The sequence below is a fragment of the Rhamphochromis longiceps genome, linkage group LG10 (genome assembly GCF_057381845.1).
Source record: "Rhamphochromis longiceps isolate RC_006_pf linkage group LG10, R_longiceps_female_GT1.1, whole genome shotgun sequence".
NCBI classification, from domain to species: Eukaryota; Metazoa; Chordata; class Actinopteri; order Cichliformes; family Cichlidae; genus Rhamphochromis; species Rhamphochromis longiceps.
Genome location: NC_140566.1, coordinates 6,087,524 through 6,114,905, shown reverse-complemented (window position 1 = coordinate 6,114,905; position 27,382 = coordinate 6,087,524). Strand labels below are relative to the sequence as shown.

Here is a 27,382-nt window from a genome sequence, read left to right as displayed (position 1 = left end):
TGAAAAAATTATAATAAAAATTGTAATAATAACCGGTGAGCAGCAGCAGCCAAGCACGCCAGTGTCCACTCGACCGGAACCCACTCTGTAAAACCATTTCCTAAGTGTTGTACACAATTATATGTCATTAAGGTAATTATTGAAATTATAATTATAATAGTGTATAATAGCCATTAAAAATGGTTAGACCTAAATATTAACCATAGTACCTATTTTCTTAAGATTGTTTAATTCAGGATTACAGGCAATCTACAGCCTCTCCCAGCTTTCATAGAGCAAGACACAAGGTACACCCTGGAAGGGTTGCCAGTCTTTAACAGGACTAACACAAAAAGAAGCAACCATTCATATTTACATTCACACCTTCAAACTAACCTAATATGTATGTCGTTGGACTGTTGGAGGATGAGAGGGTACCCACAGGAATCCCAGGGAGAACATGTGATATGCCATACATAAGGGCACCAGCCAGAGGATTAAAACCCAGGATCTTTTTGCTATGAGACAGTAGTACTAGTGGCACCACATAGTGCTGTAAAACATTCTGCAGAGATTTCAGTTTGTAATAACATTGTAATTATGGATTGCTGCGGATTTTTTGGATGCACAATCATGATGTGAATCTCCTGTTCCACATTCCAAATACCCTTTATTGGATTGAGATCTGTTGACAGTTTAAGAACTCATTGAAACCAGTTTGAGATCATTTGAGCTTGGTGACATGGTGGCAAGCTCTCTGAAACCCTCCCCTGGACCAGGAGGGATGTGCAGTGTACTGGAAAGGTGCCAAGGAGGTATACAACAGTTTTGTAGTTGGTAGTAGTTGTAGTTGGTTAAATAACTTGTTGGGGCAGTGTGTGAGGATGCGTTCACAAATGATAAAACTTATGATGCCTGTGCTGTGCGCAGCGGCGACGCAAAGTTGTTCGACCTGAGTTATTGTTCGGCCAGAAGCCACAGGGGGTGTTGGACCTAACTAAAGAAAACTGGGATGAAGGTTCAAGCCAAGCTAGGAATAAAATTCACTACATTCTGGACCAGAAAGCAAAGCTACACAAACTGGGAAGTTCTCATGGAATAATTTGCTCAAGTCCCTGGAATGTCAGCATCTCCTGTAAAACAGAGAGGCTCATCTCAGGCAGTTTTCAACGGGAAAGTGCTTGTATTGCTTGCTTTATTCAACCCACCAAGTAGCAACGGCTCTTGGTGGTCACGTGGCAAGTAAGAGACATTAATTATGAAGTGGTATGGTCAGACAGGGGCGGGGCCGCACAAATCCATCACCTCAACCTCTTTAAAGCATGGAGAGAGGCTAAAATTGGTTCTCTGATGAGCTTGGTTAAGAAAAGAAATGATTTGGAGCCCGAGGTGGCAAATTCAAAGTTATAACAAAGATAAAATCCATAGGAAAGTACAACTTGGAGTTGTGCTTCCGTGTCTGTGAAAGAATATGCTTGTCCATTGTTTGATTAAAACCATGGCCTGGATGCTTCCCTGCATCAGTTAAGTTATATTGACATATCATATTGAATTATGCAGTCTGAAAACACACAGCGTTAATTTATGATTTCAAGGAAGTGTCTATCATGAAGTTAAACTACTTTTTTTTGAAGATCATGTGAGTTATTTTTCAAAGACCCTGCAATACTTTTCCCAAGGAAAATAAAAAAAATAGAAATAATTCTAAAAGAAACAATTAAATAATTCTTCTTAGAAAATAAACATAAACATCCACTCTGAAAACACAAGAAACACATAGCACTGATCCCGTATGACACTTTTGATATTTGTTGGAGCTAAATCTAGTTCCTGACAGAACTGGCAGCAGTAGCCACATCTTACCTTGAACAATGAGGTGCACTTTTGTGGACTGTGGTTTCTTGTTTGTGAGTATAGAGCATACATAGGGCCCTTCATCATGGACATCAACATTTTGGATTTTGATGCTGTACTCTGTAACTGCTGTGTTTTCCAACAAGATGACACGAGGATCCAGAGACCACTTTTCACTCCCTGCAAATAGAATAGTGGTGCGATTGAGCCATGCCACTCGTGAGACTTTGCTGTCCACATTGCATCTGGCAGGCAGAAAGAAAGAGAAAGAAAGAAAAACATATTAGAAGTTTATCCCTGGACATTAGTTTTAACTTCCAAGAAACCTCAAACGAATTAGATTAGATGACAGTTCATATTATAACATGAGGTGTTGCTTATGAAATATCTATGCCGTATTTCCTTTCCTAAACCAAGTGGATGACCTGAATACAATCTTCTCAAGAAACTTCATCACAAATCATCACGTCATAAACACTTTGGAGGACATTTTCCCCTTTGTTTAACAAGCCTTTCACAAGCATGCCATTGATAAAATATTTTAATATAATGTTGATATTATATTAAAATATTCACACTATTGAGTTCCTGTTTCTCTTTATTCTTTATACAGGGTGGGCCATTTATATGGATACGCCGTAATAAAATGGGGATGGTTGGTGATATTAAAGTCCTGTTTGTGGCACATTAGTATATGTGAGGGGGCAAACTCCTCAAGATGGCTGGTGACCATGGTGGCCATTTAGAAGTCGGCCATCTTGAATACAACTTTTGTTTTTTCAATAGGAAGAGGGCCACGTGACACATCAATATTATTGGTAATGTCACAAGAAAAACAATGGTGTGCTTGGTTTCAACGTAACTTTATTCTGTCATGAGTTATTTACAAGTTTCTGACCACTTATAAAATGTGTTCAATGTGCTGCCCATTGTGTTGGATTGTCAATGCAACCCTCTTCTCCCACTATTCACACACTGATAGCAACACTGCAGGAGAAATGCTAATTACAGTTACTTGTCAAAATGTTATGTTGCTTTTTGAAAACAGATTCAAAAGTTAATGTTCTCAATAGCAACAAGGCTAACTAATTTTATTACGCTCATTACCTCAATTTAGCTAGAAATAAAGTAACATTTAGATAAACATGAGTCAGTGGTCATTGCTTGAGTGTAAAAAAGTCAGACACTAGCTATTGGAAACAAAACATCCTCAGGACATTTTCTTTAAGAGGATTACAACCGTAATTAAACTGCTGTCTGATTTATTTGAGCAGCTTAAAACAATACTTTGCGTCATTCATGTCAAAGATGTCTACTTATTTTTTTAATTTAGGGGAAAAAGCTAAAATTGAAAAAATAAAAAACACACTAAAATGTTCTTGGACACTTATAATATTCAAAGCCACAATATAGTAAAACATTTTCTTGATAGCATCAGTAAAACGGTGGACTGAAATGGCACGCCATTTTATTAGGACTTTTCAAGATAAATATGTGCTTCACATCAAAAATAGCCTACTAAAAAATATAAATACACAAAGTTACCTAAAAGGAAATTAAAATGTAAGTCTTTAGTTACTTAAAAAAAGACTATTGAGTTCACAGATAATAATAAAAATAAATTTTAAATTTTATTTAAAAGCACCTTTCAAGACACCCACCCAGACTTAACGATAAAATAAAGCACAATGTAGAACAATGACAAAAAGAAGAACAAAAAAAACAAGTTAAGTTAACAAACTATAAGGTCATAGCTAATATGCAGATTTTAACAAAACAGGTTTTGAGTTGAGATTTAAACTGGGAGCAAAGCCTGGGAGCAGTGCAACTGAAAGCTCTGCTTCCCATGGTGCTGAGGTGAAAAGAAGGCACAGCAAGTTGGATAGAAGGAGAAGATAGAAGTGAGCCGGCTGAAGAGGCAGTGCTTAAAAGGTTAGAAAGGTAAGGAGGAGCAAGGTTATGAAGGGCCTTGAAGGTGAGCAGAAGAAGCTTGTATACTATTTGCAATTTCACAGGGAGCCAGTGAAGTTCCTGAAGTGATGTGCTACTAGGAGGGGGTTCTGGTAATAATGCGGACAGCAGCTTTTTGAACCAGTTTGGGGAAGACCATGCAAGAGAGAATTACAATAGTCAGTGCGGGAGGTAACAAGACTATGAACAACAATTGATGCAGACTGTGTGGAAAGAGAAGGGTGTAATCTGTTAATGTTGTATACAGTGGCTTGCAAAAGTATTCGGCACCTTGAACTTTTCCACATTTTGTCACATTACAGTCACAAACATGAATAAATTTTATTGGAATTCCACGTGAAAGACCAATACAAAGTGGCGTACACTTGAGAAGTGGAATGAAAATCATACATGACTCCAAACATTTTTTACAAATAAATAACTGAAAAGTGGGGCGTGCGTAATTATTCAGCTCTCTTTGGTCTGATTGCAGTCAGTTGCCCATAGACATTGCCTGATGAGTGCTAATGACTAAATAGAGTGCACCTGTGTGTAATCTAATGTCAGCACAAATACAGCTGCTCTGTGACAGCCTCAGAGGTTGTCTAAGAGAATATTGGGAGCAACAACACCATGAAGTCCAAAGAACACACCAGACAGGTCAGGGATAAGGTTATTGAGAAATTTAAAGTAGGCTTAGGCTACAAAAAGATTTCCCAAGCCTTCAACATCCCACGGAGCACTGTTCAAGTGATCATTCAAAAAATGGAAAGAGTATGGCACCAAACCTACCAAGACAACGCCGTCCACCTAAACTCACAGGCTGAACAAGGAGAGCGCTGATCAGAAATGCAGCCAAGCCACTGTAGATGGAAATAGATAGAATGGGTGAGATCATTTGATATGAGATTTATAGGACAGTGAGCTGTCTAGGATGGCACCAAGGCTCTTAACCTGAGGTGAAGGGAAAACTGTGGAGTTTTCAATAAAGAGTGAGATGAGTAAAAGTGATTTGTCTTCAGTAGGTTGGATTTAGTGCCAATATGAAGGATTTCCCTTTTATTCTCACTGAGTTTAAGAAAATTAGAGCTGAACCAGGATTTTAATTGGGATAACCATTCTGTAAGAGAAGAAGTTAGGAGGGAGGAATCAGGCCTGCAGGAGCGATATAATTGGGTGTCATCAGCAAAACAGTAAGTAAGTAAAGCTCAAATTTAGGGAAAATGGTACCAAGAGGGAGGATGTATATTAATAAGGGCCTAAGAGGGCCTAAGACTGAACCTTGGGGTGCACCAGAAGTGACTGGGAATAGACGAGAGCGGAACGATTTAAGTTGAATAAACTGGGAGCGGTCAAGGAGATATGATTGGAACCAGGCTAGGGATATGTCAGAGATGACAAGACAGTTAAGTCTGCTTAGATGAATAGAGTGAGACATATTGTCAAAGGCTGATCTCAGATCCAAAAGGACAAGAATATTGAGAATACCAGAGTCCACTACATGTAAAAGAGTATTACCGTATTTCCCGGACTACAAAGCGCACCTAAATATTAGCCGCACAAGCTAAAATCAGGGGAAAATCCTGTTTTGTACATACATTAGCCGCACCTGACCAAAAGCCGCAGGTGTTTCAATATTGACTCATCATATGTAAGAGAATATGCACAAAGGGAATTGTCAGGAAAGAGATGGCTGTTTGGAGACATCACTTTTATTAATATTTTGAAAAACAAGTTATGGGTACATATTTGCACATGTAGTACATAACAGTAGCCTACAGCACACCAGAAAAATAGATTCGGCCTACCTTTTAGGCTCAGGTGCAGTGACACAGCTTTAACAAGAAGAAAAGTCAGTCATTCACCACCATCTTTCTCTTCTTCCTACGCACTAAAACCACCAAAGTCCTCTTCTCCAGTGTCGGATACAAACAGGCTCATGATGGCTTCGTCATCCACTCTTCTTCTCTCCTTCGTTGTCACTTTCAAAACCAAAGAAATCCTCATTGTCAGTGTCAGAGTCGAACACCCTCAGAAGGGCCGTGGCGGTGTCCTCCTCTCCATCATGCAGCATTCCAGCCCTTCAAAATCCGTTGGTGATCGTGGATGTTTTCACACTTTTCCACGCTGTCAGAATCCACCGGTGGAGTTGGGCATAACTTGCTTTTTGGGCATAACTTGCAAGTTTATCGCCGCTCATCATCCACGACTCCCGCTGAACGCGTAGCGCTACTTTGAAGTTTGTTTTTCGCGCTACTTCGTACGGCACTACGTTGCCTGGCGGACGGACATGTGACTAACATACCACTCTTGAACCCCGATCCTTCCGCCAGGCAACGTAGTGCCGTACAACAGCGGAACACACAAAACAAATCGTCTTACGATATGACAAAAATCATGGACAATCCATAGAAAAGCCGCACCTGACTAAAAGCCGCAGGGTTCAAAGCTTGTGCAAAAAGTAGCGGCTTATAGCCCGACATTTACGGTAGTAACCTTTAAGTAAAGTGGTTTCTGTACTGTGACATGAGCAGAAGCCAGATTTAAATCTCTCATAGATACTATTATTAATCATGTGTGAATGAAGTTGAGCTGCAACAATTTTTTCTAGGAAAGTCTTTTAGAGATGATGTTAAATTAGAAATCGGGCGGAGGTTGTTAAAGTTGTCAGGATCCAAGGAATGTTTTTTTCAGTATATAAGTGACTGAAGCAATCTTGAATAAGGGAAGAACAATACCAGTGGTGAGTGGAGAGTGAATGATAGAAGTGATGAGTTGGAGAGGCAAGATTTCACGATGGGCACGACAGGCTTTGATTTACATACGAATTCAGAAATATCAGCTTTATCAGGAGACTCAAAATGGAGAAAAGGCTCTGAAGAAGGGATAGACACGACATTCAAACTGAGTTGCTGGTAATTGTTATTCATTTTTGTCAGTGTTGGGGAGTAACGGAACACATGTACCAGCATTAAAATAAAAATACAAAATATAAGTAACTATATTCCATTACAGTTACCATTTAAAAGGTGATAATTAGATTACAGTTACTTTGTTGAAATAAATCAATTACATGGTGCTTTTTTCCTGTTTAATATGTTAGGCTATCCCCTCTCTAATTTTGGTAATTCCACACATTGCCGAAAACCCAAACTAAACACACAATAAGCGTTCTAATGTAAGCATGTTGTTGGCGTCAGTTACACAATGTACCCGAAGCCAGCACAACAGAGCCAGCAGCACATGGTCAGAAATGCATTTCTTACTGGGAAATTCCAACAACACTTCACATTTAAAGACGAAAGGGATGGGTGAAATCTGACCATGCAATGCAAACTCTGTTTCCAGCATCAAAGCTGCTCTCAGCATCTTAAGACTCCACCTCCAACCATCTGGAAGTAAGTTCTTTTTTAAAAACTATGGTTAGCCTACTACAACTATCTTGTTTCAGTTGTGGTAGCTACCTGGTTTAAGTGCCACCTCAGTGTCTTCGATGTACCATTGCTGTGTGAATTATTACTGTTAATGAAGGCTACTTGGCACCAAGCTAACATTGTTAGCTAGAGTTAGTTGAGGTTAGTTCATAGACTGCAGACTGTTAGACTTGATGGATAGATGCAGTTCTATGCAGTTCAATATGCAGTTCTGGAAGCAGTCTATGAACTAACCTCAACTTGGTGGTGAGTAGCCTTCAGTAATAGTAATGAATCACACAGCATTGGTACATTCATGTAGTTGTAAAAAGAATGACAATATATTAAATAATCCAAAGTATTCAGAATACGTTAATCACATAGAGTAACTTAACGGAATATGTTACAAACTACATTTTGGGGCATATATTCTGTAATCTGTAGTGGAATACATTTGAAAAGTAACCTTTCCAACACTGATTTTTGTAGTGAAGAACAGCATCAAGGAGTTACAGGTTTCAGATTAATAGAAGGTGCTGAAGAAGTTTGTTGAGAAGTGAAAACAGGATCTTGGTGTTGTCCTCATAAGAGCTGATAATACCTGAGTAAAAGCTTTGTTTAGCCTGGTTGTTGGAATCTTTATACTGGAGTACATGACATTTATAGATTTCTTCATCAACAGTTAAACCAGATTTCTTATATCTAATGTATGCTCTAGTTGCCAAACTTTGGCCTTCAATGCTCGGAAGTCCAAGGTAAACCATGGAGCAGAAACAGGAAGGAAACATAATGGGTCCAGAGAATCAAACGACAATTATTAAACAATTATTATGATATAACACCAAATCATTAGGAGTAGAATATCAGTCCGGAACCTGAATATTATCTGGTAATGTCTGTGAAGGTTCTCAGTCATCCAGGTCATCATAGTCAAAGGAGCTTGCAAAGAAAAGCGTCTGGACTTCTTTAGGTTACTTGAAGACGTTTCACCTCTCATCCGAGAAGCTTCTTCAGTTCTAAGGTCAAATGGTGGGGCGTCCCAGATTTAAACCCAGTGGGAGTATCGCCCACAGAGGGACAAAAGGACCCCCTGATGATCCTCTAATCGCCTGAGCCAAGGTGTGAAACTGGGTGTGGGTCCCAATCAGCCAGAGTTTTGGGTGAGCTCATTGTGAAATCTGGCCCCACCTCCTTTGACTACGATGACCTGGATGACTGAGAACCTTCACAGACATCTGGCCCCACCTTATCATGCGAATTCCTGAGGTCAGATGGCCCAGGATGTGAATGGGCGTTAAGGCGTCTGGGAAGGGAACTCAAAACTGGATTATAGATGGCAGAGAGTTGGTGTCGTAAACCACCGCCTCTGTTCAAGGATGGTCGCTCACAGTGGACATAGATGTCCTCTTTCACTCCTCTTTCAAACCATCTGTCCTCTCTGTCCAAAATGTGAACATTGGCATCCTCGAAAGAGTGACCTTTATCCTTAAGATGCAGATGGACTGCTGAGTCTTGTCCTGTGGAGGTGGCTCTTCTATGTTGTGCCATGCGCTTGTGAAGTGGCTGTTTGGTCTCTCCAATTTAGAGGTCTGGGCATTCCTTGCTGCAGTGTACAGCATACACCACGTTGTTAAGTCTTTCAGACCCAGCAACACACTCAGACAAAAACTGGTTCACCCGAAAGACAAAACTCCAAAACACAGACTTAACAACGTGGTGTATGCTGTACAGTGCAGCAAGGAATGCCCAGACCTCTACATTGGAGAGACCAAACAGCCACTTCACAAGCGGCTTCACAAGCCCAATTTTTTTCAGGCAATATAATGCATTTGCATATGTGTGTAGAGATGTGTTTGTGTGCATTTATATGATCATAGTCAATGTTTTTCTACTCTTCATTAGGAGGCTGGAGGTTTTCCAAGCATACTCACACTAATATTAACGGCTATTTTATATCTTAGCTTTAGGGGTGTTTTACATTAAAATTCAATGTTTCTGTGTGTGTTTTGAGGATTGATTAAATAATGGCATATGCTGTACAGAGGAGTTACCGTCTACTGTATAGCGTTGCCCTGAGACAACATAGCACATTTTCATGCCTTACACTGGCCCTTCAAAAAAACAAAACTTTTTTTCTTTCAAATAATGCTACCAGGCACATCTCTTTCCAATAAAATGATGAGTTGAAGGTGGTGTGACTTTCATCTGGGAGGGGGGGCAGGACCCCTTTCTGCAAGCTGCACTACATGAGAGACATCTCCATTAGGAGGCAAGATAAAGATCACTATTTTACATGTTTATAGTGAAATAAATATATATTAAAAATACTTGTATGTGCATGAATATGTTAAGAAGCATATTTGATTGTTCTACTTTTTAAAATTTATTTATACAGTAAAACTGTTAATTTTCATTTGTTGCCTCAAGGCAACACTGCGCAGTTAGCCCAATTGTTTTCAGGCAATATAATGCATTTGCATATGTGTGTAGAGATGTGTTTGTGTGCATTTATATGATCATAGTCAATGTTTTTTACTTTACAATCTACTCATAATTACAGGACATGGATGTAAAAACCATTTATGGAAGGAAACCAAGAGAATGTGCACTTTCTGTCCTCAGAAAATGAGGACAGTGAGCTTTCAGGGAGTGACAGTGAAGTAGAGGAGTGGATCCCTGACTGAGGTTTGAGGGACACTTAGGAGGTCAGGGGTCAGTTGGTAAAGTAACTGTGTCTGTGTGTGTGTTAGTGTCCACATAACAAGCAGGTCTGGCCAGGATCTGGTATCAAGTTGGCACTGTGAGTAATCTGGGAGAGTAGAAAAGCGCTATATAAAAATTAGAGATGGACCGATCTGATATTACGTATCGGTATCGGTCCGATACTGACCTAAATTACTGGATCGGATATCGGAGAAAAATAAAAAATGTAATCCGATCCATTAAATATCACGAAAGCACCTCACAAAACTTGCAACACGCCGTAACTCACCTCAGAACGTTAGCACGTCGGAGCAGTATGCATCACGTGATAGAGCGGCTGTGGCATGCAGGACCTGTCGGTGGTCTGGATAGCATTTGGAGCTTCGCTAGCAATCCGGCATTTCATCTCAGACAAAGTTATCCCCGAGAGAAGTTAAGCAAGTGTGTAAGTCCATCTCTGAATGTTTGTAAAGCATTCCTGTGTTAAGCTTAACAAACGATATATGGAGCGACTGCCTCTTCTTGCTGCTACTTCAATCATGAAACTGCTTAATGATCAGCTGATCGGCTTTTCTGTCGCGAGTCCGTCTCTCTTGTTTGTTTTTGGCCCACTTTGCACCAGAAAGAGGAAACCAAAACAACAGCAGCACGTTTAAGCTCGATAAGCTGTTGTTAGAATTTATTTAATATTACTTTCTACACCAGGATCCTTTTCTACGTAGCTGACGCTGGTAACTGTGCAGGGGCGGATCTAGCAAAGTTTAGCCAGGGGGGCCGATAGGGCATTAACAGGGAAAAGGGGGCACAAAGACATACTTTTCTTTCTTATTCTCATTTAAAATGTCTAGCTTTTAATAAATAATTATCTGACACCCAAAGTTTTAATTTGATGCAAAATGAATAGAAGTCCATTACTGTATATAGTAACTATTAAGTCTAATATATTATCCCTAGTAAGCTATAGTACTTTTTCCTTTGGGAAGGTACCATCTGTGCAGTGTGCAATTTTGTTGAAGAAAGATGTTGAATCTATTTAATATTTTAATATATTGAAAAATAATTGATTTCTGTGCATTTTTTTTCACACTGCATCAAATTAAGGTTGATTACGTCGATTAAGCATCATGAGGTGGAGGGTGGTTCCCTATTTTTTATTTATTTATTTTTGTTGTTGCTAGGAGTTGGAACCCTATTAGTTAGGTTGCTTAATATTTACGCTAAGTACTCTTTAAAATACCAGAATAGGGAGGATGGTGTAGGTTTAAGTTCATTAGATTGATCAGTATTGCTGAACTATGAAATATTTTTTTTTTGCATACAGGTATAACAGAATAGCTTTAGTGTAGTTGTTGTTTTAAACTTGAGTATGAACTTATACAAAATGCAGCAAGATATTTAAAAAAACAGTTTTGTTGATTAAAACACACTATATCGGATTCATATCGGTATCGGCAGATATCCAAATTTATGATATCGGTATCGGACATAAAAAAGTGGTATCTAAGTATGAAGAATGCTTACATGATGTACATACTGTGAATGCCTGCTTTTGAAACCTTAATAAAAATATGAATTTTAAAAAAAAAGAAAATGAAAAAAAAAAAAAAAATGAAAGAAAAAAAAAAAAGTGGTATCGTGCCATCTCTAATAAAAATCAGTCCATTCACTGTCTGAACAGAGTTTCGGCATGTTACTTTTGCACTGTTTTGCATGTTCCGGCACATGTTATTGCATGGCTTGATTAAGGTACACATTATGCTGACATCTGGGGCCAGAGCTTAAACTGTTCTGGGCCAGCACAGGGCCAGCAGTGTGTCTACAACTGGCCCGTGGCTGCACACCACCTACAGATGGCCCACATACCGCAATGAATAACAGCCCTTTGGTGGCCCAGATCAGGTTTGCCAGAGGTAATCCACACATGGGTCAGCACAGGACGACCAGGGTGTCTGAAACTGGACTTGTGCTGGCCCTTGTGTGGGCCACCTCTGGCAAACCAGGTCTGGGCCACCAAAGGGCCGTCATTCTTTGCGGTATGTGGGCCATGTGTAAGCACATTGTGTGGGCCTGATCCCTGCCATACCAATATTGCTGTGTGGGTGTCAGTGTGTGTGGTCATGTATTACTTATTGTTGTGGGGACACAAATTTGTTTACACACTCACATTGTGAGGTCTTGCCTACTATATGGGGACAAATTGCAAGGTAAATCATTCAATTTTAGGGTGAAGGCTTGAGTTAGGGTTAGGGTAAGGTTCAGGACTTCTGATGGGTAGAGTCAGGATAAGTCTCCAGGAAATTAATGTAAGTTGATGTAATGTCCCCAAAAGTGATGGAAACACAACGTGTGTGTGTGTGTGTGCACGCACGCGCGTGCATCGGGTTAGGGTCGAATGTTGGATGTATTTTGCAGTTTTATTGTTTTGTGAAATGTTTACATTGTTTATTCGTTGTTTATTTATTTGTTCATCCTTGTTGTACTAATACAACTTATTATAGAATAACTTGGCATTTTACTACCCTTGTTGCACAGTGTTGCCTTGAAGCAACAAACCAATATCTGTTTGGGGGGGGGGTCAAATTTTATGATTGATATGTTATTAGGGACCCTAAAGCTCCCCCAAAATAGGGAGAAATATTTTTTTCCCCAAAAATTAAAAAGTCATGCAGTAGAGGGGTAATATCGTCTGACATTTAGTCTTGGATAACTTGTTCTTCATTTATTTATCCTGTAGAAGTGTAATATTTTACACTTTAAGTCATAAATTATTAATTAAATTCCAGGATGCTTCTTTGAGCATGGATTTTCTTGTGGTACTACAGCTTCCTCCAGTCCAGGATATGCATGTTGGTTAACTGATGATCCTGAATTGGTTGTAGGTGGGAATTTGAACACCTGTCTCTTTTTGTCACCTCTGCGAATGACTAGCAGCTTGTTCAGGCTGTGTCCTCCATCGTCCAGTGACAGCAGGAATAGACTCCAGCTCCCCCACAATCACAACTGGATAAGCAGTTAAGAAAACTGTAAATCCTTTCTGATCTTTCTAAGAGCAACTTCAATTTACCTAACAGTTTTTGTTCCTGTCACTCATTTATGAAAATGCAAGAAACTCTAAATAAATACATGAAACAGATTACATCAGAAGTGATAAAATCTAAAAAAAAAAAAAAAAAACCTTTATCAAATGCCACAATGGTAGAGAATCAGAAGAAAACACGGTGGCACTCATATCAGAAAAAAATCAAGAAAAAAACCTGCATTGAATGAATTGACTTTAATAATCTGTTGTATGAGGGGTGACGGAGCAGCAACATGTAAAGATGCATGGCTGAGTTGCTTTGTGGGGAAACGCAATTTTTTCGTATAAATACTTTGACATTAGGCACTAACGCATTATCTGTCATCAGCTGAGTTACCACTGCAAACGTGCGCATCACCCAAGGGAAATTTGCAACAATGTCAGGGTCCAAAAATACCAGAAAGACTGATGGAGCCAAGGCCATTGATAGCAATGCTATATCCCCGGACACAGCCGCGCTAATGGCTGCCATAGCTTGCTCGGAGAAAGACGTAGTCACCAAAATTTCTACCCTGGAAGCAAAAGTTGAGACCAAGTGCCAAGCTCTCAATGACCTGATCGATTCGCTTCGCAGCAATGTTTCTGACCAAATAGATGAAGTGCGGACTGAACTTTGTGCTAAGATAGATGCTCTAGCTACTACCTGCACTGACCACCATAGCCAGCTAACTAGCCTGGAAGAAGCTGCAAACATGTATTCGGACCGGGTTGTGGACTTGGAGAAGACAGTTCACGATCTGCTGAAAGAAATTGTACCAGCTCTTTCGGACAAGACCGAAGACCTTGAGGGGAGACAGCGCAGATGCAACATTCGAATACTTGGCATGAGGGAGCACTTTGAGACTGGGATGCGCCCTGTCAACTCCAGGTTTTGGCCCTGGATACCGCTCAGACACTGGATCGGGCACATCGCAGCCTACAGCCCGTCCCTGCAAGAGACCAGAGACCCAGGCCACTTATTGTCAAATTTCACTACTTCGCAGGGCCGCGTTAAACAGTCCCCTGACCCATAATGGAGAGAAAATCCTAATTTTCCCAGACCTGCCATCTGCAGTTGTGAAGAGAAGGGGGGCTTTTAAAGAAACGAAAGATCTACTGCGCAGATGTCGAGGTCTGAGATGTGTTTAAAAACAAGTGAGCCACTGCAGGAAAGGCAGACTGATTTCTTAGCTACTACTTCAGTGTAATGCTTATTAGTTTGTTTGTTTGTTTTTTAACTTTAAACTAACAGAATTTCATGCTGTAGAATTTTGACACTGATGTTCAAACTAATCTCAGCTGTTTGTAGGTTTAATATGATAGCAAATTTTAACATGTATACACCTTAAACAAAGACCGTAGCAAACAGTGTTCCTTCTAAAATATCACAGTGTTTGCATTTTATATTGTGAGTATATTAGTATGTTAAATTCAATTCCGTTTTATTTATATAGCTGCCAAGCACAACAGTTGCCTCAAGGCGATTTAATATGACACCTGTGAATCAAGCTAAATGCAAGTATACTGCTAGCAAAGTTAAATAGATGTCTTTGCAGTTACAAGAGTGACAATATTATAAATTAATTTACATTATATAATAATAGATTGCATTTATATAGCACTTTTTGAGACCCTCAAAGCGCTTCATAATTCTACTATTCATTCACCGGTGGAGGTGACCAAATACTTATTTTCCACCCTGATTTACGAATAAATTCTTTACAAATCCTACCATGTGAATTCATGGATTTTTTTTTCACATTCTGTCTCTCACAGTTGACGTGTACCTCTGGTGCAAATTACTGACCTCTGTCATCATTTTAGGTGGGGGAACTTGCAAAATCGGTGGCTGACTAAATACTTTTTTGCCCCACTGTAGCAATAAACTGCTCACGTTACATAAAAACACATTCATTAAAATATTTCCATCCTTAAGACTAAATACCAGATCTGAAAACTTTACACAACTTTTCACAACTTTCCGTGACGGAAGGGAGACGGGAAGTCTAAGCGATTGTCCAGTTTTGATGCGAGGCTGTCCCTGGTAGAGATCTTACACCGGGAATTTAGATCTCTGAAGGAATCCCTGGAGTTCAGCCAGCAGCAGGTGGAAACACTTGCTGCAGAAAACGCCACGCTACGGAACTACGGGACTCTCGGTCTGCTGGAGAGGACCCGGAAACGACCGTGAGAAGCTTCATTAAAACCCACCTGAAGCTGCCGGAGGACACGGTGAAAAAGATAGGGTTTGAAAGGGTGCATCGCATCGGGGCTCCGAATTCGGCCACTTCAAGCAGAAGGAGCAGGTGAAGAGTCACGGCAGAGAGCTGAAAGGAACGGATTTCAGCATGAACGACCAGTTCCCCAGAGAGATCCTGGAACGACGCAAGGTCCTGTTCCCAGTCCGACGTAGCTTTACCCAGAAAGGCTCCCGGGGCTTTCATCGCTGTGGACCAGCTCTACGTGGACGGACAGCTCTACTGCGACCCCGGCACCACTCCCTGGCTGTATTGACCGCACACCAGATAAGAATCTGTTACACTATTCTCTTCACTCACACTCTCTTGTATTAATTTGTTTAACTTTGTAATATCAGTTTGCTAATTCAGTATAACATCACTGTCACTCTCTGTCAGTGTCCGAACTTGAATGTTTCTGTTTTTATTCCTTTTTTCCTCTCTCTCTCTCGTCGCTCACACTGCTCTTTGGTTTCTTTGCTTCTCTTTTCTATCACTGCGTCAATCACCTGTTTCCCTACCCATCCACAAACAACACCCCCTATTTCTACATGCTCACTCTGCACGATCACGCACACACATGCGTTTAAAGGCAACAATTTCCAACAGCCTCACAGCACACACAATATAGGACACACACACTCAGACGTGCACACACTTGCTCATATTAGTTAATATGCACACACATCAGAGCTATGGAGCTTCGCGCCACGCGCTTTTTCTCTTAATTTACAAACAAGTCATGTGTTTCCATTTTCCTCACCCGTCTAAGCGAGACACACAGCGTACATCATTCGCCATACACACACAACTATGGGCGCACTAAGGTTTGTCTCTGGCTCCAGAGAAAAAAGGTTAAAAATATTTAACCAACTTAAAAACCTACAGGCAGACATTGTTTTATTACAAGAGACTCACAGGCCTGTCACAGGTCTGAATGAACTTAAAACACCTGAGTTTCCTAATGTGTTTTCAGCCTGTTCTAATTCTAGTCAAAGAGGAGTAGCAATTTTAATACATAAAAATATTAATTTCACAATATTCGACACAGTTATAGATCCAGAGGGCAGATTCCTAATCGTTAAGCTATCTATACTTATTCAAAAGCTATGTATTGTAAGTTCATATGGTCCAAATGTTGATGACCCCTCATTTTTCCATGGATTTTTTAGTACATTCTCTGAACACCTAGATTGCACACTTGTTCTTGGGGGCGACCTCAACCTGGGGCTAAATGAAGAAAGTGATAGGCTCAATACAGCAGGAACTCAGAGCAATTGGCAGTCCACAAATATAATCAAACATTATATGAACAACTTTGGTCTTTACGATGCATGGCGCTCCCTTCACCCCAACAGTAAGGAATATAATTTCTTTTCACATGTCCATCACTCCTACTCTCATATGGATTATTTTTTGGTCAGCAGCTCACTGCTGAGTGACATCTCAGACACTGAGATTCACCCTATAACTGTCAGCGATCATGCTCCTGTATCTTTAACACTAATGCACAAGAATAATACTACGTCAAGTAAAAACTGGAGATTTAATACATCACTACTCAAAGATGAAGAGTTTATCAAATACTTTAAAAAGAATGGACTCTATATTTAGGCTATAATGACATTCCTGGAACATCAGCATCTGTCCTCTGGGAAGCAGGGAAAGCTGTGATGAGAGGTAAAATAATTTCTTTCTCATCACATAAGAAGAAAGAAGAAAACAAAAATGTTCCCGAACTAGAAAAAAACATCAAATCCTTAGAAAAAGCCTACGTGTCCCAGCAAGATCAAGAAATATTGAACAAAATACACAAAACAAAGCTAGAATTAAATGAAATTATTAATAAAAAGACTCAATTCTTAGTACAAAGACTTTGCCTCCAAAATTTTGAACACTGTAACAAATCTGGACAATTTCTAGCTAACCAGTTAAAAATCAATAAAGAAAAAACAACCATATGTGCTGTTAAAGATTTATCTGGGAATACAATATATGACCTTTCTATGACACTTTATATACACCACAAATAAACCCATCTAAAAACAAAATGGATCAATTTCTCGACAACGTAACTCTTCGAAAATTACTAGATACCCCAGCAGTGGCACTGGATTCGCCACTGACGCCAGGTGAACTCCAGGAAGCCTTTGTAAGTATGCCCAATTATAAGGCTTTCCAGCAGAATTTTACAAAGAATTCTGGACGGTTCTAGCACGTATTTTTCACAGAATGTTGCAGGAAATCAAAGAAAATGGTAGACTACCACCAAATATGAACTCTGCAAATATTAGTCTCTTACTAAAACCAGGCAAAGACGCTGTATTTCCTTCAAGCTATTGTCCAATATCCCTTATTAATGTAGACCTTAAAATAATCTGCAACGTTCTCTCAAAGAGATTAGAGAAAAAACAACTTTTAATTCATCCTGACCAAACTGGTTTCATAAAAGGTAGGCACTCATCAACAAATACACGTAGACTACTTAATTTAATAGACTACTCATGCAGTAAAAATATTGAAACCATAATATTGTCTCTTGATGCAGAAAAGGCATTTGACAGCGTTAACTGGAAATTTCTATTTGCAACTTTACACAAATTTAGTTTTGGAAACTCTTTCGTAAGCTGGTTAAAATATTATATAATTCCCCAACAGCTTGTGTCAAAACAAATGACCAAACATCCTCCAGCTTCTGTCTCCTAAGGGGCACCAGGCATGCCCACTCTCCCCTTCACTGTTTGCAATTTTTATTGAACCACTAGCAGCAGCAGTTAGAAAGAATACAGTAATTAATGGGCATAAAATGCAAGAACGTGGAACATAAAATCAGCCTTTGTGCGGATGATGTGTTACTTTTTTTCCAAAACTCACAAACCAATCTCTCTGGGGGTAATTGCATTGATAAACTCTTTCTCAAGAGTCTCAGATTATTCAATTAACTGGTCAAAATCTACAGTTCTTCCGATTAATTGCTCCTTCCATAATTCTTTATCTACCCGACTGCAATCTGGAAATATTAAATATTTAGGTATCAATATCTCTCCCAAGCTTGCAGAATTAACTAAATTAAACCACATCCCACTTTTAAAGACAGTAGAAGGCGATCTGGCTAGATGGAAATCTCTACCCATATCACTCATGGGAAGGGTCGCCGCTATAAAATGGTCTTGCCAAAAATAAACTATTTATTTTCAATGATCCCAAGTAAGCCATCACAAGATTGGTTCAGATCTCTAGACTTGTATATTTCTAAATTCCTTTGGAAAGATAACCCCCCGCGTATCAGCATAAAAACATTACAAAGGACCAAGGATAAAGGAGGACTAGATCTGCCTAACTTCAATCACTACTTTTTAGCCAACAGGCTTCAGTTCATCTCTAGATGGTTAAAACACACCTTCTTAGATGTACCCTGGATAGATGTAGAACAGGCACTATGTAATAATCTAGAAATTTCAGACCTACCATTTCAAGCGACATGAATGCTTTAAAAGCATCAACATCAGCTCTTCTCTAACAGCATGGTGGGAGTCTTCATTAATCCCATGCAAACGTACACCTATCTGAAACAACCCTGACATATTACAAAACAATAATATGATCAACTTGCCAGATGGGAGTTATAAAGGTATTAAATACTTGGAACATATATTGGAAGGAACTTTATTTTGTTTGACAGACTAGTTATACAATATGGGATCAACAAAAAAAGATTTTTGGAATATCAACAAATTAAATCCATAGTAAAAAAAAAATAAAAAATTATCCCAGTGAAGCTGAATTACAAACACCACCAAATGTGGTACAATTTTTTTAAATCTAAAAAACCCCAAATTATTGTCTAAAATATACAGAACACTTTCTAAAATAGATGAATCAATATCCCTTCCTATGGCAAAATGGGAAGTGGATTTATCGATTAGCTTAGACCAAAACCTTTGGTCTCAGATATTGTTAAAACCTTTCAATGGATCAGAAATCCCAGTTTGCAATTAATACAATATAAAATATTACATAGAGTGCACTATACTGGTCATAGGATGTTCAAGATGGCCTATACGTCTTCCAACAACTGCTCACACTGTCAAGCAAATACCCCGGACAATTATATCCATGCTCTTTGGTTCTGTCCACCAGTTCAGAAGTTTTGGTGCGAGATATGTGAAGACTTATCAAAGCCTCCCCTTTAGTGTGCTTGCTGGGCAACTTGGATGAGGTCATTACAGAAATAAACACAGCCTACATTGTTTTTATGGCCCTATGCATTGCCAAGAAAACGGTCCTCATTAACTGGAAATATAAAAAATAATCTTAATTCTAACCAATATAAAAACTATCTAATAGATCACATTAGTCTTGATACAGCCTCTGCCATCACATTTGATCAATCCCTCTGCGCTCCTTTGATCAGCTTCATCATCTATTGGGGGTGGGGGGTCATGGTTTAGTCCTGCTTTCACTATTGTGGTTGATATGGGGGTAGGAACGGCCTTAGGGCGTCTAGGGATTCCCTAGGGACGTTTTCCCTGGAGGGCCTAACGCGGGGGTTGTGGCCATGACCTGGTTAGGGGCTCTGGTGGCTCTTAGATGGTGTTTTTCTTGTGGCTGCGTACAGCAGAGATGGGGGAGGGTCTGTGCTGGCGGACGTTGGTTACTGGCCTCTGCCAGACCCCCAAGCCTCTGCCAGGCTTGGGGGTCTGCGGGTGCTCCGTCCCTGGGCTGGGGCTCTGGCTGGGCCTTGGGTCCTGGTTGTTGTGTCGCCGGGGTGGTGGGCGGGTGCGTGCATGGGGGCTCAGCCCCGATGCGGGGGACCTCTGGTGCATCGGCCCAACAGGAGGGCTCTCTAACTGGTGGGGAGGCTGTTACATCTTTGCGGGAGGTCCCCTCTCTACAGGAGCACACTCTGCAGGTGGGGGAGAGATATTGGAGAGGTGGAGAATGACTCAACCTGGGTGTCTATTGTCTTGTGTAGTCTGGGAGAAGGGATGATGGGGTGGGTGCAGTTTTCTCTGCGGTGGGGTCAGGTGGGCTGCTGTGGGCCCTGGTCCGGATGGGCCTGGGCCCCCTTGCCCTGGTGGGTTCCAGAGTGTGGGGGTGCCTACTGGGGTTAGCGGGGGAGCTGGCCCCAGGGAGGGCCGCTTGCCCCTCCCTTTCTTCCCTTCCCATCCTCAGCTGCCTCCCTCTTCCCGCTCCACCACACCCACACACACGCAGGGCTTGGCGTGCAGGTGTGTCACCAGGGTACTGGGGAGGCACTCCCCCTCTGTCCCCGTCTGGCCGCCTGTGCCTCAATTTTATTCAGCAACCTAGACGTCTTCATTACTCATACTCTCATAACACATACATATAGGGCCTTGGGGGTGGGCATGTTATACAGCGTCCAGAGGACGGTGTGTGTATTCAAACCCACCTCTGGCGCTGGTGCCCTACCCTCAATTTTAAATGCATATAGACGCTGAGGGTTTTCGGGAGGAGCCATGCTGCTCTCTGGCAGGAAGCACCATGCCCTCCTGTGTTTTAAATGCACTTTAGAACAACACGCAGCAACACTACATTTGAGTGGGCGGAGGGAGGTTTGGGGTCTTCACTCCCCCCGTTCTGTTAACTGTCAGGGCTGGGGGGCTGGGAGGAGGTGCTGGCCGTCAGATTGGGGTCTGGGATCCGGGGCCTCCCTGCTATTGCAGATAAGGAGGCGGTCTGCTTTCCTCCACCCCAGAGAGAAAGGTCTCTGGGGGCAGGGGTACCCGGACCTGAGATATAGAGTATGTTTGGGGAGTGTGAATGTGTGTACAGTGTCTATTTGTGTCTGTCTCCACGTCGGGTGAGTGCTGAGTATTTGTTTGTGTATATGGGGGTGGGAATGCGTGTTGGTGTCTGCGTGTGCCTGTTTGTCTGTGTCTGTATGTCAGCTTGGGTCTTAGACTCCACCTCTCCTTCCGTTCTCGTTTGGGACTCTCCTCAGCACGGTTGCCCCCCTGGTGGTCCTGCCTGGGCCCTTGTATTCTGGGGCCTCTAGATGTCTGGGGCCTGGATCTCATCCATACCTGCTTCTAGCCCTGGGGGACGGGGCTATGACTCCCCACACTCCCTAGCAGATCGTTACATGGAGAAACCTTTTGAATACAAGCGTGCTGATCCACACAGGTGTGCACACAGGTGTACACACGGATGTTCACAGACACAAACTACACCTTTCTTGGCTGCTACCTCAAAGCACATTTTGCGCTGTCCATCTTGCGTACTGCACAATAACATGTAATATTTAGTATCTACTGTTATCTACTGTTAGCTAGTTTATTGTGATGGTGTTGTATTTATTATGTTGCTCTTTCTTGTTTGTTTTCTCTTCTGTTTTTTCTTATCTCCATACAGGTGATCCAGGTGTTTCATTTGTTTTTTGGGGGGTTTCTTCCCCCTTTCTCACCATCTCTTCTATTTTTCTTTCTCTCTCTCTCATTCTTTCTCCCTGTCCTATCCCCCAGTCATGTCTGTCCCGTCCGTAACAACCGAAAATCAAATCAAATAAATACATAATTATAATAAAGGTCAATCAAATGGACCAATATGGCAAGGTCATGATGATCCACTTGGTAAAGTAAAGCCACTTGGCGTCTTTCTTGGCCTTCAGACAACAATTGTGTCCCAAACGGGACAGGCAAAAAACCAAAAAAAAGAAAACTTTTCATCAGTCAATATGAGTAAATGTTTCAGTAAGCGAGTGTAATTTTTTTTTTTTTAAAAGAACCTGAAATACTGACCCCTACTGTGAGGTAATAGATAAAAATGATGTGAAACACTGTGACCAGATCTCTACCAGTGAATCTGCGGGACAGTTTGGAGTGGTACCAAATGAAGGAAAGTATTTCAGAAGAATCATTTTCCATGCCTTTAGAGTTCCAGAGACTTAGAAATTCAGTGCCAAAGCACACTGATATACAGTACAGGAATGCTTTACAATTTTTCCATTAATTTGTTGTGTATCTCTGTATCATCTTTAAAAATGAATCTTTTCATTATGTCCAAAAATGAATGGCTTTTAAAAAAGCACACACTGCTTTTACAGCATTACTGCAACAATTTTAATCTGAAATATATATTTAAATCAGCAATAGAAGTTCCTTGTTGTTATCATGTATTTTTACAATGTACTGGCAGGAGCTTGCATATTGACTTAACTGTGTCTCCTGGATTTTATGTATTAGGCACAGCTTCTGAGCAGCAGTTTGAGCGAAAATGTTTAAAGCATTATTAAATAAAGTAAACAAATATAATACTAGGCTTCACTAGTATGCCAGACATCAATTGCTTTTCTAAATGTAGTTACAGTAAATTATTGTGTATTGCTATATATCCAGTGGGCAGTCAAATTTTGTTTTATCGGATTCAAATATAATTTAGCATCTCCCTCAGGGTATACTCATGTCCTCATCTGGCTGCTTCTGTCCTCCTAAAACCTTGATTTGCTGGTTATGTTTTCGCTTATTCTACTGCACACTGATACTGCTTCGAGCCTGCTATGGTGTCCAAACACATTTACTCAAATGTGTTTGCACTTCAGTGAGTACAACTGGCATGGTGGATAGCTGGATTTTAAAATCTAACACTCCTCAGTGTCAGATTAAAAATAGCTGTAACTGGTGAGTGGAGGCGTCAAATGGTATGTATTTTCACCATTTCAACACTTCTGTCAGCAACAGCACAGACCACAGAGCACAGACTACTGAAAAGTAGGAAAACCATGATAAATGTGGAATGTGCTCACCATTGCTCTGAAAGTCGAATTTTCACAGCCCAACTTAACAGAAATCCCTAAAACGACAAGGAAATTATTTCCTGTTTTGTGCATATTATTCTTTTAATTAATTTATATATGCAGTACACCATCGTTGCATAAAGTAACAGAGTAACAGTTGAGGCAATCGTGTACTAAAACACACGTACACACACTTTCCACATATTACTTCTTTCTTGGATGCTACATGTTACAACAGATGTACAAATTTAGATTTAGAACACGCATCATGTCTTTCCAATCATGTTTGCCAACAGGGATGGTAACACAGCTTTTGACTCATCAAAACCCTCACCAATTCCTCATCTCCTCCAGGTATTCCAATTTCCATGAACAGTCCAAAGACATGGTTAGATTAACTGATATTCCTAAATAGGTCATAAGTATGAAAGAAACCTAGATAAAGAGCATAAATTAAAGTGCTGTAACTAAGCATAAAATAATGACTATAATTACTTTTATAAAAAGACTTTTATGAGAAGCAAAACAGAGATGACAATACCCCCCATTACCTAAACCCCACTTGCTCCACTGTTTTGTGCTTGTATTTTATTCTTATTCATATTTTGTTCTTTTTTTCTGTGCTCACAGTCTCCGGCATCTTACAAGACTCTTCTAGGCTGAATAACTGTAAAATATTATTACTTCTATAGTTCAACTATTATTTACTATATTACTGAATACATTTTTAACAGGATATTAGCATTCCCATTAAATTGAAACACACTACGGATTTCATTGGGATTAAAGAGGAGCTTCTAGCAACAATAGCCAATTGTGACTACAAGATGGGGACGTATGTAAACAGGCAATAAGCTTTATGAAAGAATGTATGTTTGAGATAAAGGGAGAGGGATTGCTTTTACTTTGGTTTTTTATTTATCTCTATTTTGAGATTTCACTAGGCAAACACTGCTAGCCCTGTTTGTCCTGATGTAACCACCACTACTGTAAAACGCATAATATGGCCTACTACAAAGTCATTTGGGTGGTCAGTAAGACTTTACACATGAAATATATAAATGTTAGTCCATTGCACTGATCATGAAGAAAAGAGTCAGCTATTAACATCAAGATATTATTATTGCCAAAGGCCAGTGTATCAGTGTTGTCCGCTTGTTGTTATGCTCATTATTATGAACATTTATTTGTCATTTAGTTGTCACTCTCAAAGACATGAATAAGGCCCTGGCAACTTCTCAAACTCTTGATAGGTCATGAAGGCTGGCAAGCCATGACTTGTAGGGGAACAACAAATCCATCATTTGTCATCCGAAGACAGACTAGACATGTGTTACTATCTGATCTTTTAATCTTACCATACATAAATTGTGCATTTGAAACATGGACTTATTGTGACAATTTTCACAGACTGTATGAGTGGAAGTCTCACTGAGACTGCACATAAAAGCATGTTGTCAGTCTATAAAGTAACATAAAACCACTGCAAGTGTAACCCACATAAAATGGGGGTACCACTTTAAAGACTGATATGAGGAGAGATGGACAGCCTGCCCAACCAATCGAAATGCACAGGTCCCAGTATGTTTTGACCAATGGGAGAGCAGTCTGCCGCTGTATGTCCCACCTACGTGCTCTGTGTTTGCTGCTATGTGTGGAGGTAGTCGCGTGCTGGCAGGAGAAAAGAGAGACTGAAGCTTTTGAGCTGGAAAAAAAGTATTAGATATAAGTTGCAACCAACTGTGTTGCACATAAGTTCACTGGTTATCAGCTACCTTTCATGTTAAAAGTAGCCACAGTGAGTAAGCAGGCAAATGCTGCATTTTTCTGGTGACTTTAAAAAGTACCGCGTGGAGCTAAACTGTTAGCCTTTGTTAGCTCTGGTTGCTATCAACTGCCTGGAAGTTCATCTCAATCTGCTTCCAGAAGTAAGGTAACACTTGAAGCGCAACTTATGTTTATTTTTCCTTCATGTCGTATTACGGTTATTAAAGAGAAAACATGTCCTGTTACGTTATTTAGAGCCCTGCATTTTCCGACCGAGAGACACTATGCCATTGTCTTCGGCCGTGATGCGCTGAGATCGGTGAGCACATGTTGTATGTCTCAGTTAGTTCATGTCTGTTTCACATTTTATCGTTGAGAAACTGAATTAATCTCAATTGTTTGATTAATAATTGCCGCATATGCGACATATATGCATATGCACTGACTTTACTTGGTTTAATGCATAGTTTGTGTAAGAGAGATGTTTTATTTTTGCAAAATTGAGTATTTTTATTGCAAATTTATGTTGAATGTGATTTAAACAAAATCCTAAGTTGTGAATTATAGCTAGAACAGCATAATTAATATTTGAATTGCTCTTCTGATCCTGTCTGTTGACAGGTCAGTTTTTTTTTTTGTATGCTGAATTGTTCCTGAGGTGGATTCCTCCAGTGAAATAGGATTCCTCCAGTGAAATAGATGGCGAGCCTTCCCACCTGGACTTAGAGAGACTGAGATTCGCTTCTTTTCCACTTGATGATCTGCTGCACCTTGCGGTGTGGTAGGACTGTATCACTCACACTTTCACGCACAGCTGGTTATACATAAGACCACTGACTGACATTCTCTCATCCCTATTCTCTTTCACACCCTGGGAATTTTTTGGACTTTACCCCTTGGACATTTTTTATTTGGGACTTTAAATAATGAGCTGTTGTGTAGAGCATTCTCCACATGTGAAAAGAGTGTGAAATTTTCATTTGAATGTGCATTGGATTTGTGTAATCTGTTTCTATAAGAGTTAAGGAGTCAGGTTACTAGGGTGCACCCGAGCATTGAAACCCGAGCATTGAAACCCGAGCATTGAAAACCAAAAATAACACTTGGCCAAGTCATTGCTTTAGTAGTTTGTGTTTTACTTTTCTTTTAATTTTTGTAAGTTTCCTTTCTACCATTGTAAAGTGTCTTTAACCTGTGCTTGTCAACCTTATGGTTTATGTCACTAAAGTTGGCTGGTTCTTTTGAGTTACATTCTTGTCTCTGTGTCTCATTTGAACACACCCCTGTGCTCCTATAGTCGAGCCTATTGGCCCATTGATATATTCTTTTCAACAATTCCCCTTACTGTGTTACACAAGTGATCGCTAAAATGTGTGTAACACATTCCAATATTTAGCGTACTTGTGTGATGGTGGATCCTGACAATGAAATTTACTGCTGATACCTGTTGTTTGCACAATAACATGCTGCACTTGTGCACCTCTGATGAACTTACAGCATGTAAAATCTCACTACTAGATGTCAGTCGATTTCAGTTAACTGAATTCTGGTTGTTACCCCTCCCAATTCAAGCACACAGTCCTAGATATCCTGGCACCTTTAGAACAAACAACTCCTATTTCACTGCAGGGCAACCTGCATGTTTCAAATAAAGCCTTTATTGATTGATTGATTCATTGATTGATTGGAAGACGATGACATTCGTCTTTTTCCTTTGCATTTTTGCTTCTGTGGTATGATCCTATATATCTTGAATCTGAAGTTGCAAACATAAATTAAAATGTGCCTCCACGGCAGAATATAAATGCATGTTACATAGAAAGCACTTAAAAGCATAGAAAAAAGTACTTGTATGAATGATTGAATTAAGCACGTTGTATAAAGTGCTTTGAGTAGAAAAGCGCTATATAAGAATCAGTCCATTTACCAATCCAAATACCAACCCCAACTCACAGGTGTTTTTATGCTTTTATTTTAAGATTTTTTGAGAATGCATTAGTTTGTTGGAAAGGATAATTAGACACTAATCAATGTATATTTTAGAGTAAAATAATCGGTGTTATTATTAAAATTATTATTAGGAAATATTATTATCAAAAAATGGTTGACTGTACCTTTAAAGGAAAACTGAAAACATTTTAAACAAATTAAATCCCACTCTGAGACATAAATGTACTTGTAGATTTTCAAATCTGTTTGCATTGCTTTTGATTTTGTATAAACCATTTTTACAGGTGTAGGATAATTTACTTAGACCATGCAGAAACCAAGAAAACTGTCCTCATGAACTGGAAAAATAAAAATAATCTTAATTCTAACCAATATAGAAATTATCTATTAGATTACATTAGTCTTGATACAGCCTCTGCCACCACATCAGATCAATTGCTCTGGGCTCCTTTGATCAGCTCCATCACCTAGTGGGGGTGGGGGGTCATAGTTTGGTCCCGCCTTCACTGTTGTGACTGGTGTGGGGGTAGGGACAGGCTTAGGGCGTCGGGGGGTTCCCCGGAGGCATATTCCTTGGGGGGCTCAACCCGGGGTAGCGGTCATGTCCAGGTGGGGGCTCTTTTGGCTCTCGGGTGACTGTTTCCTCGTGGCTGCGTGCAGCGGGGCTAGGGGAGGGTCTGTGCTGACGGACGTGGGTTACTAACCTGGTAGCCTG

General features: G+C 40.2%; 1 protein-coding gene and 1 long non-coding RNA gene across 2 annotated transcripts in view; one reads left to right on the top strand and one right to left on the bottom strand.

Moving 5' to 3' along the window:
* The window catches only part of opcml (opioid binding protein/cell adhesion molecule-like), a 277,043-nt gene that overhangs the window by 141,277 nt on the left and 108,384 nt on the right, over nt 1–27,382 (bottom strand). The window contains exon 2 of the mRNA XM_085419986.1: nt 1,843–2,078. Within this exon, the coding sequence (XP_085276112.1) occupies nt 1,843–2,078 (236 nt within the window). The remainder of the gene's footprint in view (nt 1–1,842; nt 2,079–27,382) is intronic.
* On the top strand, nt 24,103–26,386 carry LOC146660219 (uncharacterized). The gene is made up of 2 exons (XR_014913504.1): nt 24,103–25,036; nt 25,339–26,386. It is a non-coding gene; the product is annotated as an uncharacterized LOC146660219 (long non-coding RNA).